Source organism: Muntiacus reevesi, chromosome 10 (genome assembly GCF_963930625.1).
Source record: "Muntiacus reevesi chromosome 10, mMunRee1.1, whole genome shotgun sequence".
In the NCBI taxonomy this organism is placed as follows: domain Eukaryota; kingdom Metazoa; phylum Chordata; class Mammalia; order Artiodactyla; family Cervidae; genus Muntiacus; species Muntiacus reevesi.
Window position 1 is genome coordinate 11,855,114 of NC_089258.1, and position 18,316 is coordinate 11,873,429.

Sequence of the window (18,316 nt, forward strand, 5' to 3'; positions counted from 1 at the left end):
CAGGAGGTGAACATAGAGCTCAAGTGACAGAGTTGGAAAAAGCATTCCATATCAGGATAATACCACTTGAAAAAGTAAAGTGGGAGGCTGTAGGCCGCAGTATGGATGAAGCGAATGACCACAACTTATAATGAGAAGGGGAGAAAGGCAATGCAGAAGAGAGAGGATGAGGATGAGGACTCTGGAGCCCAGAGCAATCTGAAATGGTCTGTCAGTAGGCTGCACAGGGAACCCAGCTACCGAAAGAGTGGACGCAACAGAACTGGGTGGGGAAAATCCTGGCAGCGGGGAAACTGGTTAGAAAAATATGGCATTACTTACTAGTGGCAACAATAGCTCTACTCCCAAATCCTGCTGTCTTAAAACAAAAGGCAACTTTATGATCACAAAGAGGCTACTTTTCTTTTTTTTTATTGGCAATTCAATCTCTACATATATACAGTATTGCATAAATTATAAGTGGGTTGACAATTATAGTAACAATACAAATTCATAAGCATTTACATAAAGCGGCTGCTCTAGGTTTTGGTGCATTTTGTGCCAGGTACCTTAGTAAACATAACAAACATACAGGAACGCAGCTACTTCAATTCATAAGAACAGGCTTTCAAAAGCAGCAAATATGTCATCTCATAGAACACTTAAGTCAAATCCAGGAAAACCAATAACTAAAGGACAAAAGGGTGGCGATAAAAATGTTAGGTTAAAATATTAGGCTTAAACTTTTAGCAACTGGACTTAGGATCCAGAAAGTGTACACATGCTGGGAATTATAAGAAAAGATCCCCATATTCTGCTTCACAATCACTACCTCATTCCAAAAGAACAACTCTGGGTTGCTACGGTGCCCGCTTCCCTGCTAATATGAACTCCTGTTGCAAGTCCTAGTGAAACAAGAAGGTAATTCACATACGTGGGTTTTAAAATAAGACTCTTCTCACCCCAAATAAAATAAAGCTAAACAGGCTCTCCAAATTACAAGAAAATCTAATCAAAATGCTGACCAGATAAGAAGCCAGATCACCCAGTTACCCCCACTGGCTGCCTCAGAGCACACAGCTGGCGTGGCACCTCCGAGAGGAGATGCGGGTGGTCCCCGCTCTGCCCTAATCCAGCCTGCAGTGGGGGGGGCAAAAGTCCATCAGCATCCGTGGGGTTTTATTCCCCAGGTAAAGAATTGAGTGAGTGGGTTAGACGGCTTTTAAGAGAACTTCTTGCTATTTTTTGTTTGGCCTTGCCATGCAGCATTTTGGGGTCTTATTTCCCTGATCAGGGATGGAACCCACGCCCCCTGCAGTGGAAGCGTCAAATCTTAACCACTGGACTACCAGGGAAGTCCCTTAAAGAGACTTTAAGAGCAAGAATCTAAGTCAGCTCTGGGCAGACACTTAAGAGTGGCAAAAGAAATGGACTTAAAAACAGGTGGGTGAAGTATTTACCTTCTGATCTCATCACTGGGAACTGTTCGGCACTGTAGTTCAAGGAAAGCTTTGTCCAGTATTTTAATCTAATGGCTGGGGATGCTACAGGGTAATAAGCAAATGAGGCATCTGACACTGAAATTCTGGATAAAAAATGCAGGAACACTATGCCAAGTCTGGGTAGGAAAACAGTGCGCCATTACACGACACCAGCAGTCTAGACGTCTTGCCTCTGATTTCAAGTCATCAATCTTGCAGGGAAGAGAAAAGATCTACCAAAGCACAGCAGTTAAGAATACGTTTTCTGAAATCCTCCCAGGAAGGCCACTTCCATGGAACCAGTTCTAACAGAAAGGATGCAGGAAGGAGAATTTAACTTTTTCTTTACAGATCAGAAAGATGACCCAAAGAGAGCAATGGATTCTCATTTTCTGTCCCGTATAAAGAACAAAAGTATCAATTCTTCTGGAATCTAACACACTGGCTTCATTTTCAAATGCATCACTTTATTTTCCTTGGAAGGCAGTCATACATTACACACCTTAAGCATGTGATAGTCACATGGTTTCTTCAATAAGCCCTAGAGGTTCCACAGCTCTCCTGGGGCCTGCAGCCCGAGCAGTCCTGAGGAGTCAAATGTTAAAGCTTTCTCCACAGCCACATGTTCCTTTGATGTTTGGGTTATTGAACACAAACTCACTGGATAATTTGTCTTCAACATAGTCCATTTCTGTTCCTAACAGTGTTAGCTGTGCTTTCTTCTCGATGAACACTCTGACTCCTGAGAGAGAAGAAAACGTGAGTCATAGAACATGAGTCATGCCCACCCTGGAACCTGCTGATTCAAAGCACAACGGAACTTTAAATAGTAACCACTAACAGAGGTCAAACAAGACGCTTCTGAATCTGTCTCGTTTCCTTTAAGGAATGCAGTGCTCAGTTTCCTGTCTGTCCCCTTTCCTATACAATAATTTATGTCAAAAAAAAATTGCATTAGGCTAGACAGCTGTACACAAGCAAATTCCATAACAATTCTATGTAAAACTTAAATCTGCCACATGATGAAAATCTGTATGTTCTCAGTAAGAGTTCTGTAAAGATGCAGTCAATAAAATTAATGAAAATCCTGAAATGACATCTGTGCACACAAAAAACTGCCAAGCTTTGGGAAACACAAAGGACTATGATACAATGGACTGATTTAACAGGACTAAGTCAGAGTGATCAGGACAAGTAGTTCTGTTTTTCTACTTATGGGCTGGAAAACTGGTAATAACATAACTTCCTAGTTACTATGTAGGTGGAGGTGGGTAGCCTCATAAACACAAATGGATTAAGAAAGCTTTCTTCCTTTCAAGAAACTGAGTCAGATAAAAGATTACAGGATTAAGATACTTTTATGCATTGATTTTAAAAACAGTATTTACTTATTTGACATAGATGCTTCACACCAAAGTGGTTGGTTCATTCAAGTGGTTGAAGTTTTATCATCTTAAAATCTTTAGGCACACAATGAAAACCTTTCATAACTGAAACAAATAAGTTTATCCAATAATCTATCAACTGGTTAGTAAGAGCACCGCTCTGGGGTAAACTTGATTGGGTTCAAATGTTCACAAGGCCATTTCCTAGCTGTGTGACCTTACGCAAAAATATTTAACCTTAGTGCCTCAGTTTCTTCATCTGCCAAATGGGGGCAATAGAGAACTATTCTCATTTGGTTGCTGTGTATAAAACAGGTAACATATGAAAGCCTGTCAAACCATGTCTCCCTCATAGTGAGCATTAGACACCATTCTTACTATTATCATCATTACTCTTCAGGCTTCAAAGGCTAAACATTTTAGGTAGAACAAAGTGCCCAGAAAAAGTTTGTTTAAAACTCACCATCTTGAATAACTTCTTCATCAGAGTCTCCTTTTGTCTTTGTATATTCTAAAGTGTAGGAAAGGCCATTACAACCCCTGGTTCGGACACCAACTTTCACACCAACCTGCAAAGGCATTGTAAAAGTAAACTTGGTTTTGAAGTAGCACTGATTAAATAATTATATTAATAAAAGCCCTATCTGACATTCATTTCTTCAAAAGCGAAAGATAAATATTAGATTTCTGTTAAAAATGTCCCTTTAGGAAGCAGAATGAGAAATTAGCATATAAAGATCTCAACTATCTACACATATCACTACAATGATGGCAGGGATCTGAAAAAGAATAAAACCAATTATATACAAAGAAAAAATACAAAGGGAAAACTGCCCCCAAAACTACAGTCATCACTACCATAAAAATGAGCTATGTGTTTCTTCCTGTTTTCTCTCAGTCTATTTCATATAAAATCTAAACTTTTTTTTTTTGGCTACACCACACAGCTTGTACGATCTTACTTCCTTGACCAGGGACTGAACCTGCACCCTTGGCAGTGAAAGCCCAGGGTCCTAATCAATGGACTTCCAGGGAATTCCCTAAGCATAGCTTTTATTAGGAGTAGAAACAAAAAAGTTTATTCTCAGTTTTTTCCCACTTAAAACACTTCCCCATGTAATTAACTTGTATGATTATCATTTGCAATTAATGCCTTTGTAATATTCCACTATACCTAAACCCAAGTTTACTACTTAACGATTACTATTAGCCATTTAGTCTGGGAATAACCATTTTTAAGGGAAGAATTTTAATTCTAAAAAGGAATAATCACCTTTGCTTTTTTAAAGGAAAAAAATATCCAAAGGCAGAGATGACTATCTAAGAAAACTGGACTTTCTCAGAAATGTTTTTGCTCTGCCTCATCACGTGAGCCGCTCCCTGAAGTCTCCCTGTGGTTAGGGAGATCTCCAACCACAAATGGCAATCTCATTTTGTCTCTACGTGACATGGGGCCATAATTCTGCAAACATTCTCAACTACCAGAAAGCAAAAGACTGCAGTCAACAAAGACACAAGAAATTTAAAAAGTGGTCAAAGAGCACTTTTAAAATACTAATATCTTCTTCCATGTAATTTTCTAACATTTTCCCAATTTCTATTCTGGGGTCCCATCTTTTTCATGTGTGTATATAGCATTATTATAAGAAGTATCATTTCAGTAAGCTGGTCTTGTTTCCCTGAAAAGCAGTAACATGTGCTTGCTCCAGTAAAGTAACTATAACGTGGGAAGACATCTGGTGAAGAGCGTGACTTAGATGCTAAGCCATCTGGGGGTTCTGATGAACCAAAGCATTCAGAGCACTCTCTTCTGTCTTCAAACAAGGAGACAGTAGTCTTATTCACACCTTCAGAGTGACAGCTTTGAGAATATGAGAGGAAATTTCACATAATTTCAACAAGATTAACAGTAAACTCCCTGACTGAAATTCTGGAGCACATGTTATAAATATTTAACTTAGCTTTGATCTTTACAACAGGAAGACTCAAAGTAGCAGGAAGTTCAACTATCAGGAAAAGATTCAGGCACTTTAGGTAACTGGAGTTTGGAAAAGGAGCTGTTTATGCCACAAATAACACCTGATGAAGTGTCTGCTCAACCCTTTTCACGTCACGAACAAACTTTCCTCAACACCACAAAGCAAAATTGTGTCAACTGGTCAATTTATGCTCTGGTCTTTAGTCTACCCAAATTGAGTTGGAACACTAATACACTTTAGATTTAATAATTTTTAGGATGAACATGCTAGAACTCCCATTACACTGTAACACAGATTGTGCAAAAGAACCCAGAAATTACTCTGTTGTCTAATCACCAAATATTAATTGTCTTGGAAGTCATTTACATATCCCTTAGATAATTGACGATGCACTAAGATGATATGCATACCCCTTGTTGAACAATTCTATATCGAAGAGTAGAGTCTACATAGATGAACTAAGCTATGCCTACAGGTCTAGAGCAATGGGCATGCTATAGACAGTAAATATATGCTGAATAGTATTTGTGGCAGCATTGAAAAAGGACAACCCCAAAGACCTTTAATATGAGAGCCTGGCTAAATACACTTGTTCAGTGGAATATACTCGTCTATGCAGCCATGAAAAAGAATGAGGACCGTTACATAAGGACAGGGAAGGATCTTCAAGCCATATTATCAGGGCAAAGCAAAGTGTTACCACAGCCTGCATGGCATGCTTTCACCTAGGTAGGAAGAGAGACACATGCAAACGGAACAAGCGAGGCCTAGGCTCGCGATGCCCCTCAGGGAATTACTCTGCAGAAGCCAGAGATGCTGCCTAACATCCTGCAATCCACTCTCAACAAAGAGCTACCCAGTCCAAAACATCATTGGGGCCGAGGCTGAGAAACCCTGGTCGAGGTATAAATAAAATACAGATGTCTCTGCAAGGACACGAGGAGACTGCCTCTTAGAGGGGAGAGTGAACAAAGGACATGGGGTGAGAGAGTGACTTCCTTTACATAACAATCTGTGTTATTTGCATTTGACAATCATGAGCGTATTTTACTTTTTAAAATAAAACCCCCTAATTAATGAAAGTATACTGTCTATCACAAGATAAACTTCTTGTGAAAACACAACTTCAATTTGTTTGTAAATATTTGTCTGATTGGTTTTACTTACATGTTCAGGCTTATCTTTAAGAAGTTGTTTTATCTTGTTTACCGCTGAAGGTGTCTGAAAAAAGAAAAGGTTATTAGGTTGTTAGTTACAAACTTTACGTTCTTCAAAGCCTTGTATTTCCTAGGCTTTAAGAATTCAGGACTAATCTTTAACAAATTCATGTGATGAATTTATGTTCCATTCTTGCCAAAGTACCTTTTGGATTTTATATAGGCATGTGAACTCTACTCAATTAAAAGCATTTAAAAAATTAAAAAAGAATATCTACTAGCAACATCCTCCTCATCCCTCCGTCCTCTACTCCAGTCCAGGAGGGCTCCCCGTCGTAATCTCTACGGTACCATCTCCTCACGGCACAAGCTTTTCCGGTCAGCATCTACCTTGTATTCCTACTCTCTGCTCCACACTCGATGAGTGACATCAAGTGCCTCACTGGGAGAGACAACTTTCAGGCACTTTTCCTGTTGAGCATTATTAACGCTGTTGCTCATTCTGCTTACCCTAAACCTATTCAGAGCCAACAAATGCATGCCTAGAGGAAAAAGTAAGATAGAGTAATAACACATCAAATAACACTGAGTGTGCCTCTCATGCCAGTCCCACCAAACGTTTACAGAGATTCTTAAATCAGCATCTCGGGTATCTAAATGAAAAGGCAGAGGAATCAGAGATCAAATTGCCAACATCTGCTGGATCACTGAAAAAGCAAGAGAGTTCCAGATAAACATCTATTTCTGCTTTATTGACTATGCCAAAGCCTTTGACTGTGTGGATCACAATAAACTGTGGAAAATTCTTCCAAGAGATGGGAATACCAGACCACCTGACCTGCCTCTTGAGAAACCTGTATGCAGGTCAGGAAGCAACAGTTAGAACTGGACATGGAACTGAACTGAAGCTAGTCAATGATACAAACAAGAACACACAAAAGTTTTCAGGGGAAATGCTGTTTAACTGAGCCTAGTTGTTCTCAAAATAAGAAAATGTCTCGATGTACTACATGTGTATAGATAAACTTTCTTGATGAAAAAGCCTTTCCAGGGAGAAAGCCTATCCCAGGGCATTCTAGGCCTACGTCTTAGCTGTGTCTTAGCCCATTACTTGGCTTAAACAGGGATAAAAGTCCCTTTTCCTCAGGATTCTTGTGAAGAGCAAATGAGCAAATTAATGAAGAGCATCTAGAACAGTACCAGGAACAAAGAGCCCAACATAAGCCAGCTGTCACTACAACGATGCGAGTATGTCATCACGAAAAGACACGTCTTTCCTACTTTCTGTTTTACTAGCTCCTCTAGCTGGCAACGCTATGCAGCTTCTCTAATTTTCTATACAGGCATTTTCCTGGTTTATGAAATTGAGTGGACATTATGACCATCACTGTGGCCAGAGCTCAAGCCTGTGCTGCGGGAGCAGCCTGGATGGATGGCTCGGGGGTGCCCTTTCACTCCGTCTGGTGGGGGCCTGGCCAGATGAAGATGCTGAAGCAGAGTCTGGACCCAAGAAAACTCACGGAACAAATTTAGAAGGTTGAGACTAGCATTAAAAAAGCAACTCCCTCCCCCGCCCCCAAATAGAAGATAAACCAATGCCCTGCACTTGATAAACAGCTTGTGAAACTTTGATTTCAGTTATTAATATATGCTGTGGACATATTTCTTACTGTGTCACTGAAAAAAAAGTTAAATTAATCACAGTGGGTTAAGGTTTAAAAAGGCCATTTCCCACGGCTCTATCAGAACAGGAGCCAACAGAGCAACAACTTGGGATGGGATGGGGGTGGGGGAAAGGAGGAAATGCTGAAGAATTATGGATTTTTTTTTTTTGAGATTACAGTATGTCAGCTTCAAATAGTTACAGAAATTTTAGTGAAAAAAGTTTTTAAGTGCTTATTTACCTTTCGAAATGACTGCCAGTAAAAACTAGCTTTCCAAAATTTCCCGGTCAAATTTCCCATGTGAGAGAAATTAACCTAATTACTATTAAATTATAATCAACAGATTTTCAGTAAATTAAAAAAAAAATGGCACAGTCATGGGAAAATATTCACCGCAAGTCCAACCTGTGGAACCGTGGTTTAGGGCTGGCGGCTTGGCGGTGTGCCGCTGCGTGATGTAAGATCAGGGCAGGCGCTACGCTGCCCCTACACCCCCTGCTGCTTCTTTTCATCCCAACCAGAGCCTGGACCTGGGTCAATCTTTGGCAGTGAAAGCACCGAACCCTGACCACTGGACAACCAGGGAACTCCTGAGCCCTCTGCCTAACTTTCTAACTCGTCTAATCTGGCTTTACAAAAGTAACCCGTGTCCTTTTTTCCCCAACTCCTGGTAGAAAACACTTAAGCAGCAAACAACAATTCAGAAAGAGTGGTTCACTTATCACAAAGCGGTTGATGTTCAACATCTCATACTGAAAGGAGCTTGAGGGAAAAATAACCTGTGTGTCGGGGAACTGTTGTTATAGGAACCAACACGTGTCTTAACTGTCTAGTCAGGCAGAAACCAAACATACCCCACTGGGAGGAGTGTTACTAATGAGGATGGATAACCTTGCTGAGTACTCATTTCAGGGGAAAGAATCTTCCAAGCGATAGATGTTCAGAACAAGTCAGAACAACTGAACAGGAAACATTTGGGACCTAAGATCCTTCCAGGAAATAATATAAAAGCTTCAAAACAACATGCTGCATGCCTAATGGCTCTCCAATTTCAACATACCCCCCAAACAACTAAGAAACCCACATCTGTCCAAGAAATTTATGGATAATTAACGAGTCTAATTCACCTGAGATTTGTTCAGTGAATTAAAATTTAAGCAGTCCCTGAAACTCAATGAAATATAATGATGTTTTTCATACATGTATCACAGAACAACATTCTTTCATGAGTATCTTTGAGTGAGATATTTCGGCCTTAAAAAAATAAGAGTTCCAGTCTGTTTTTGTTGCCGAAATTACAGGAAAAAGCACTGTAGATGAAAAAACTTTTTAACTACTTCATAGCAACATACTTTTACTTTATCCAATGCCATAGGGTTTCTATTCCTTGTAGCAGAAACTTTCCATCCTCAATACTGTATTTCCTTAGTCATTCCCCAGGCAATTTTCATTTTTTGCTGTTTAAGGAAACAAGATTAAAACCCAAAGTTAACTCCATGATTATGTATGCTAAATATGAGCCAACAACTACAACCTATTTTATTTTCATAATAAATCTGACATTTTACAGTTTAAAAGATGGCAGATAAGGAGTAGCCAATGCATATATTACAGTATACTCTGTTTAATTCATTCTTTAACAACTATGGCATTATGGTGCTGTTTCCCTTTTGCCTTTTACTATTCCCGTGTCTGCAGGTAATAATTGTATCTATTCACAATTTGTAGCCTACTTTTGAAAGTTTAACATGCTTCTTATTTGACACATAGTATAATAACATACATATATTCACTGTTTGCTGAGTACTTTCCAGATGCTTAATGGTTTATATGCACCATTGTTTTATTAGATTCTGTAATTTAGGTATTAAAGATTAAACATTCAAAAAGTTGCACAGGACTACCAAGTCAAAGAATGAAGAATTATCACTCCCAAACCTTAAAAAAAAAAAAAGTCATATGATTTACAAATCTCACCAACAGGATTTACTCTAATGTAACTGACCTTTTATTCTTAGATATTTGGGCTACTTCCAATTGTTTCCTGTGTAATGCCCCTTAAACTATCTCCATATACAAATCCCACAGCTTGGTCACTGTTCCAAAGGACTTCTGGGCTAGTCCTTCAGTGAACATTTCCTTGAGCCTCAGTGTACTTAACATTATATTGTTTCCATATGCTTCTCAACCAGGTGCAGCTAAAAATTAAGCCTTGAGACACTCACTGTATATAATAAATTAACTTCTCTCTGGTGCATCTAGAATGATGCTGGCTATGTGGCATTAATTTTTACAGCTTTAGCTGAGCTTTAGGCCAGCTGTGGGTATATCTCTAACAGTAAATTACAGCTGCAATGATTCTAATTTGTATAACAATGGAAATAAAGGGCTCTGCCAGCAGTGGGGGTTTCCCAGGTGGCACTAGTGGTGAAGAACCTGCCTGCCAACAGAGGAGACGTAAGAGACGTGGGTTCGATCCCTGGGTAGGGAAGATCCCCTGGAGGAAGGCATGGCAACCCGCTCTAGTATTCTTGCCTGGAGAATCCCATGGACAGAGGAGCCGGAAGGGCTACAGTTCATAGGGTCACAAAGAGTCAATCACGACCGAAGCGACTGAGCATGTACGCATGCCAACAGTGGAATGTTAAATCTTCAAATTCTTTGGTTAGCTAAAGTAAAATTACTCTTGCTCCTCTATGTTCAACACCATTCATCAATTTGTGGGTCTGCCGGGAAGTAGGGGAAGAGGACGTCATCCTCCCGGGATGTTCTCTGCAGGTGTGAAGGGTACTGCCCTTGATGTGGTGAGTTGAAATCTTAAGGTATTCTATCAAGGGCCTACCCTGGGGTGCATAAAAGTGCCTGGGACTAATCTTTTAAGTCTTTCTTTCCAGCAAATGGCCAACTTCCCCTGGATTAACATCAGTTACTGCTGATAATTTGGTGCTGAAAACATGGAATCACACTTCTTGCTGACAGGTATAGCACTTCTCCAAGGTTGCAATACACCTAATTCTTGTCAAAATACATCTATGTCAAAACTTACATATTTAGCTAACATTTCTCTCTTCTTACCAGTTTTATTATCTCATTAAATTTGCTCTCATCTCTCTTCACTCATTAGTCCTTTGATGATTTCACCCCTTTTGCACTTAAATGAACATGGTGGTGTTAAATGTTTGCAAAAACACTTGAAAGTTAGGCAGACATCAATACATGTGTTAAGGCCAGTGTGTTAAGACTAGGCAACACATGCCAGGATTAAAATGACTTCAAGCCTGCTACCACAGACCTCTGGTGGAAAGCAACAGGGGTGTGCTTTGGCACCAGCTAAGATCACAGGGAAAGGGAATGAAGTCTGCTAGAGAGTGAAGTCGGATAAATTCACACAACGGATTCCTGCATGCTAACTGGAAATGTTGATATGAGGCAACACAGAGTCCGTGTGAACCGAGCACTGATATGATAGTATATGTGCTGCCGAAGCGAGCACAGAGCACTGAAATGATAAGGCAGTGCTGGTGACAGAACTGGCCTGGTAAGCTAGAACAAGTAATCGGATATAAAGGAGCAAGCATGGATTGAGAGCTCAGGTCTGAGAAAGGGAGCTAGGTTATCATTCCCAGTCATTTCTAGAGGTGCCAAAGGCCTGGCCCACGACTGTGTCCCAGGAGGGTGGGAAATGTAGGTCTTAGATTTAATGGTGTATCCTTCAGAAATGAAAATGGGCTTGGTGGCACAGAAAAAAGGAATGCAGAATACAGGATCATGTCCTTATGGACCCAAAACAGTGACCCATTATGAAAACAAATTCTCCCACCTGATCATGACTTTATTCTGTTTCGCTAAATCCTAATTTTCCAGCAGCAATTTGCCATAAGCCTTCTTATGGCATTAGATTGAACGAAATCCATGATTCATTCTCAATCTTTTTTCCCAGTCTTCAGGAAGTGCTTGCGCAAAAGTTTCTTAATCAAGTGTGTGTGTGTGTGTGTGTGTGTGTGTGTGTGTGTGAAGAATGCTGATTATAAGTTTTCTTACGAAATTAATCTTTTAAAACTGCAAATAGTGACTGCTTAATGGGCAGGGGGTTTTCCTTTGGGGCCAAGTGTGTGTAGGAACTACGGTTCCATAACACTGTGAATGTATTAAACGTCACCGAATCGAATGCTTAAGAATGGTTAATTTTCTGTGAATTTTCCCTCAGTTAAAAATAAAATAGGGATGGGGAATACGTGTAACTCTATGGCTGATTCATGTCAATGTATTACAAAACCCACTGAAATACTGTGAAGTAATTAGCCTCCAACAAATAAAAAAAAATTTTTTTTAAATGCAAAAAAAAAAAAAAAAAGAAAAGAAAACAAAACTGGGCAGTACGTCGAGGAACCAGTATGCACAGTTAATTCTGTTAAAGAGCTACAGCACGCACTCCGGTCCCCTTTGAGTGTGTCTGACCTTTCACCCTGAGTACGCTGTAAACTCACTCAGGGTAAGGTATCCTTCTTTGTTAGCGTCACCACGGCCTAGGGCTGCTGGAGGCACAGAGTATCTCAAAGCCTCTTCCACCCCAGACATCAGGAAGCAACCCTTTGTGAGCTGCAGCCTTGATCTCCGCAAGGGGGGTGGGCTTTGTTGTCTGCGCTCTCACCGGCGCTCACGCACACCGCTGAGGTCCTCCGGCTGGGCTCGACTCGGCTCCTCCAGAGGGCCTCAAGCTGGTTCACTCACCCGTCACGCCTGGAACCTGGCACATCAACCTCTAAACCACCCGCGATGCCCCGCACTGCAGCCCCTGCAAGACCCTGCGCGGCCCCAGGGTCCCGGAAAGCCGGGCGGGACTGCCGGGGGCCACGCTCACACCGCCCCTCCCCCTCCGCACGCGCCGGCGCGCGGCCTGCTGGGAACCGTAGTTCCCGGGCCTAGGTTCCCGGAGCCGCGCCCGCCCTCGCTTGTTTATCTCAGCAGCAGGGGCGAGTAGGCAGTGAGGGCGATGCGGCGGCTGCGGCCCGGGTCTAGGGCGCAGTCGTCGTGCCGTGCAGTGCCCCGCTACCCTGACCTCCCACCTTGCGGGGGGCAGAGGTGAACCAATGTCACCGGCCCGGCCACGCGCCCCAGCCACTAACCAGGGTGAGGGCGGCCCGGGTGGGCTGCAGCTTCCTCTTGCTCACAGCCCGGACAGTGGCCCGGACTAACGAAGCCGACATCCTCGCCGTCCTGCCGCCCCGGTGTCTAGGGCTGGAGGTCGGCCATCTCAACCTCTCTCCATGGACACCGCGGGCACTCTGACGCCACAAGCTCCAGCGCACGGAGCCCTAGGCTCCGCCCCTCGAGAGCCCGCCCTCGCGACCGCTATTGGGCGGGCCATGTGACTGACGGGCGGGGGGCGGGGGGCGGTGCTAGGGCATCGGTCACGTGACGCGGGGCGCAGGGGTCAAAAGAAAGGTCGTCACTTGCCGGCTGTCTTGGCCCGTGGTCTCTAGCAGCAGTGGGGCACGTGGAAAGAGCTCCGCCTTGTGGACTCTGGAGACGCGAGGTACCTCGCCCTGCCCTCTGGACAAGGTGCGGCGCCGCCGATTAAGAGCTCAGAGTCCACAGGCCGGGGAGCTGCAGCTTTCAAGGACAGACTGGATCCGAGGCGCAGGCAGCTCCCCACATTCCCGTCTTCCTTTTTGATCCAGCGAGGCAGTTTTTAGGAGCGTAGGATTACCGCAGATCAATAAACAACTTGCTCCCTTCCGCCTTCCCCAAGCTGCTCTGGAGGTTAAAAGACGGTACTAATGCAAAGTTCGCTTTAGGATGGAATCCAATCTTATTGTAAGATGTGACTAGGCAGCTCGGGGGATACTCACTTTTATAGCGAGTATCAGTCGATAACTTTATTGAATGCCAGTTGCTTGTCAGATTTTGTGACTCCCTTTTAATCCACAAATATTTACCGAGCCCAAGGCACTATACCCGGGCATTATTAACAGGAAGCCCGGTAAACAGAAGGAGAGATCGTGGTAGGAAGTGCAGCAGCGGTTGCAGATGGGAGGAAGACACCAGGAAAGGAGGCATTTCTCGTGAAAGTGCTAGAAGTAAAGGGGAAAAGGAGGGGTTCTGTGGACTGGTGCTGGGGAGGATGGATTCTTGAGCAGTGTTTTGATGTGGAAAGAACTATTCAGGTTTTTTTGTTTTTGTTTTTTTTAAATTTTAAAATGCCGGGCCAGGGCTGGAGTGACGAGTTTGGGCTAGGAGAGGGTTCCTGCTCGTCCCTCGCTGTGCGCACCACCGCGAGTGGAGTGTGAAGTGTTTGTTAGAGCCCAGTTATATTTCATCCCTCAGATCCTACAGAATTGGCTAGTTAAGAATTCATTAAGTGATTGTCTCTCTACTATTGAGATGGTTATTTTTCCAAGCCCCGCTATACACAGAAGAAACTGGGATTAAGCGATGGTAGCGTGGAATTTTGGAGAAGGAAATGGCAACCCACTCCAGTGTTCTTGCCTGGAGAATCCCAGGGACGGGGGAACCTGGTGGGCTGCCATCTATGGGGTCGCACAGAGTCGGACACGACTAAAGTGACTTAGCAGCAGCAGCGTGGAATTTTGGCTCATGTTTGACTAGGTGGGTGATCTAGGTCAAGGCATGTCCCTTCTCATCCCCTTTCTCCTACAGGTATGGTGAAAATTAAACGAAAAGCTCTTAGAAGAGTACAGGGCATACAGCAGCACTCCATAAACTGGCTAATGGGTAATGGATACTGGAAGATGCCATAAATTGTTTAAATAATTTATATGGTACAATACCATTATACATTTGTCTAAACCCATAGAATGTGCTATGCCATGAATGAATCTTAAACAATGGACTCTGGGTGATAATGATGTGCCCGTGTGGGTTCGTGGATTGTAACAAATGTCCCACTCTGGTACGGCATGTGGACAGTGGTGGAGGTTGGGGCACTGCACCACACTTAAGGGAACTCTGCGTTCTGCTCAGTTTTACCTTGAACCTAAGCCTGCTCTAAAAAGTAAAGTTGGTTAATAAAAAAGTTTTAAAAAAAAGGCTTGCCATGCTCTCCTCCAGGGGATCTTCCTGGAGGGAAGCCCCAGGGATCAAAGACCCATCTCTTCTGTCTTCTCCTGTATTTGCAAGCGATTCTTTACCATTAGTGCCAACTGGGAAGCTTTCTTTTAGGTTGGTGCAAAAGTGTTTGCGGTTTTATATTATTGAAATCTGCCATTTGATATTGGGATACATTCTTAAGTAAATGTGGTTATGTTATATACCATTTTAACGTGCATTTCTCACTTTATGTTTTTTGCTAATGACTTAACTACCTGCTGATTTTAGACTATGAAAATGATGTTAGGCAAAAAGCAAATTTGAGCGACTTTCTTATTCGAGTTCAAAATGGGTCGTAAAGCAGCACAGACAGCAACACCACCACCTTTGGCTCAGGAACTGCTAACGAACATACAGGGCAGTAGTGGGTCAAGAAGTTTTGCAAAGGAGACCAGAGCCTTGAAGATGAGGAATGCAGTGGCCAGCAATCAGAAGCTGACAATGGCCAATTGAGAGCATTATCGAAGCTGATCCTCTTAAAATTATATGAGATGTTGCCCAAGAACTCAACATCAATTATTCTATGGTCGTTTTGCATTGAAACAAATTGGAAAGGTGAAATAGCTCGGTAAGTGGGTGCCACAGGAGTTAACTGCAAATTAAAAAAAATCGTCTTTTTGAAGTGTTGTCCTCTCTCATTCTATGCAACTGTACCGAACCATTTCTGGATCAGATTGTGCGATGAAAAGTGGATTTTATACAATCAGCGGTGACTAGCTCAGTGGTTTGACCTAGAAGCTCCAAAGCAAACTTGCACCAAAAAAAGGGTCATGGTCAGTTTGGTGGTCTGCTGTTGGTCTAATCCACTACAGTTTTCTGAATCCTGGTGAAACCATTACATCTGAGAAGTATACTCAGCAAATGATGAGAGGCAATGAAAACTGCGACATCTACAGCCACTTGCAGTCACCACTGGTCAACAGAAAGCACCCAGTTCTTCCCCATGACAATGGATGTCACACAATCAGTACTTCAAAAGTTGAACAAATTGGGCTATGAAGTTTTGCCTTATCCACCACATTCACCTTACCTCTCAGCAACCACCTTCTTCTTCAAGCATCTTGACAACTTTTTGCAGGGAAAACACTTACACAACCTGCAGGATGCAGAAAATGCTTTGCAAGAGTTCATCGAATCCCAAAGGATGGGTTTTTATGCTACAGGAGTAAACAAACTTATTTCTTGTTGGCAAAACTGTGTTGATTGTAATGGTTCCTATTCTGATTAATAAAGATGTTTGAGCCTAGTTATAATAATTTAAAATTCAAGGTCCAAAATCACAATTACTTTTTCACCAACCTAATATTTAGTACACACTACTCAGTTTTTAGATACTATCACCAACTCAGTGGACATGAATTTGTGCAAACTCTGGGAGGCAGTGAAGGACAGGGGAGCCTGGTGTGCTGCAGTTCATGGGGTCAAAAACTGAGACACGACTTGGCAACTGAACAACTCAGTTTTTAACTTGTTGGCTGTTTTGCATGTACATGCTCAATCACATAATCTGCTTGTCAGTGGATGAGGTATACCTCATGTTATCTGAAACTGGTACAGATCCCTGAAAGAAACTGACACGTTAGAAGAGTGTCTTCATGACTATGTAAAAACCGCGTGCTTATCTCAGAGCAGCAGCTGTTCTGTGGGGTCAAGATGAGGCATGTGTGGGAACTGCTGGAAGTGGTTGCAAGGTATAACCACGTCTAGATTTCCAGTAATAGGTTAAAAACTTACAATGCGGAAATGTTCAACACTGCACTTCAGGATTTCATTTCAGGGTTCTAGACATTAAAGTGTCCTCTGGGTAAGACCACACTGGATCCTCACTATTGTGGAAGGGCAGGTATGATTTCCATTTTGCAGGCAAGGAAAATGAACTGCTTAGAGGTCAGGGGGATTTGCTACACTCTTCAGCTGGAAAAATGGCAGAGACAGAACCTAATTAAGCCAAGAATTCCAGTCAATGAAAAGCGTGCTAAGTTCTTGACTGCAGCTATCCAAATAAGCAGTCTTTCGAAGAAAAAATAAGTACTGAGCACATCTTTGTACTTTTAGAGAGGTTTGTTAAATTCTGTTAGCTTTTTCAACAATTTTCTGCCTGTAACATGAACCCTATTTACTTACCTACACAGGATTTTTTCCACTAGGGTTATATATATATATAATATATATATATTTATTTATTTTTTAAAATAAATTGAAGTATCTCAGAACACTTTAATAGTACCTCTGACTGTGCATACTGCTATTACTGTGAACACTCAGCACGAGATTAAAAAGTGTAGACTGGGGGTATGAAAATGGATTTCAATATTTTTGTTTGTTTTTGAGAGGAAGAGGAAGGGAGAACCCTGGTAGCGGGGCACTTTTGGAGCTTGTAAGAGATAGGCCAGCTGCATTTGCAAGATAGCCACGCCCTGGAAACTGGACTCAGCATGGAACAGATGTACCTGTCCCCTGGCTGGGGTGCTAAGAGGGGGCTGCGACCAGCACCGAAGCAGAGGGAGTGAAGAACCAAGGGCAGCACATTGTCCACATCTGCAGGCAAGCACTCGTCACTGTTCCACGGAGTCAGTGTGAGGAGTTGAAAAACTGAACCCGAAGCTATCAAATTCACTGGACAGAATCTACTCTAGGAATCAGAATAAAATGTAGGGAACTTTTTAACATTCTTAAAAGGATATATGAAAATATGGCATCCTGATAAGGAAGATAATAAGAAAAAACTAAAAGACAGGAACAGGAAGGTGATGGGTGGTAGGTTAGGTAAGTTCAAGAAAATTAAAAGTACAGTAACAAAAAATTGATGTGAGAAATGAATGGCAGAATGACACTAAAAATCAAGCCAGTCATGTGGAGATCAAGCTTGACAAGTTTTCCCAACAGAAAGGAAAGAGATGATTGGGAGAGGCATTTGAAAAAAAAATTTCTGAGAAATAAAATTATGAAAAAGATATATTCTAAAACAAACAAAACTTAGGTGGGAAGAGACACTGGATTCACTTTTGTTTCAGACAAAAGTTAATGTCAAACCTTTGTTTGATACAAAAGGTGTAAAGAGAAATAAACACAGAAGCATCCACACAGAAAAATAAAACCTATAAGGGAACAAAAATAAGGTTGGCTGTAGTCTTCTGTGACTATGCCATAAGACAACAGAATGGTATCAAATCTTTTCAAAGAAAGTGAAGAGAATTTTATGTCCAGTTGACTTTGCATAGCCTCGCAGCCAAAAAAATAAATGTGCGTGCGTGTGCAGGCTCAGTGGCTTCAGTCGTGTCAGTCTTTGCGACCCTATGGACTATAGCCCACCAGGCTCCTCTGTCCATGGGATTCTCCAGGCAAGATTACTGGAGTGGGTTGCCATGCCCTCCTCCAGGGGATCTTCCTGACCCAGGGATCGAGCCCGTGTCTCCTGCACTGCAGGAGTCCCACTGAGTCCTCTGGGAAGACCCCCAACCCAAATAAATAAAGTTAATTTTGATATGATTCTTCTTTAGGTGGAAAACATCTTCAAGGAATTTGTTTAAAACAAAAGCATACAGGTGTGCTACTTTCGAG

General features: G+C 42.2%; 1 protein-coding gene across 2 annotated transcripts; it reads right to left on the reverse strand.

The window, feature by feature from the left end:
• Positions 1-399: 399 nt before the first annotated feature.
• ISCA1 (iron-sulfur cluster assembly 1) lies at positions 400-12,960 on the reverse strand. 2 transcript variants are annotated; one of them, XM_065946921.1, is made up of 5 exons: positions 12,772-12,909; positions 8,998-9,102; positions 5,992-6,045; positions 3,309-3,414; positions 400-2,202 (listed from the first exon to the last, which is right to left on the reverse strand). In XM_065946921.1, exons 2-5 carry the CDS (start codon positions 9,016-9,018, stop codon positions 2,054-2,056), a joined length of 330 nt encoding a protein of 109 aa, XP_065802993.1. In that variant the 5' UTR covers positions 9,019-9,102; positions 12,772-12,909; the 3' UTR covers positions 400-2,053. The 2 variants fall into 2 exon arrangements, with proteins under 2 accessions (XP_065802993.1, XP_065802992.1); XM_065946920.1 differs by lacking the exon at positions 8,998-9,102 and having other exon boundaries at positions 12,772-12,960.
• Positions 12,961-18,316: the final 5,356 nt, after the last annotated feature.

Coding starts and splice junctions, on each gene's coding strand:
- ISCA1 (XM_065946920.1), bottom strand. CDS start 12,852: ATGTCGGCTTCGTTAGTCCGGGCCACTGTCCGGGCTGTGAGCAAGAGG. Junction 6,046..12,771: donor CCCGGGCCGCCCTCACCCTG/GTTAGTGGCTGG, acceptor TTCTTTTTTCAG/ACACCTTCAGCGGTAAACAA. Junction 3,415..5,991: donor TTAAAGATAAGCCTGAACAT/GTAAGTAAAACC, acceptor ATGCCTTTGCAG/GTTGGTGTGAAAGTTGGTGT.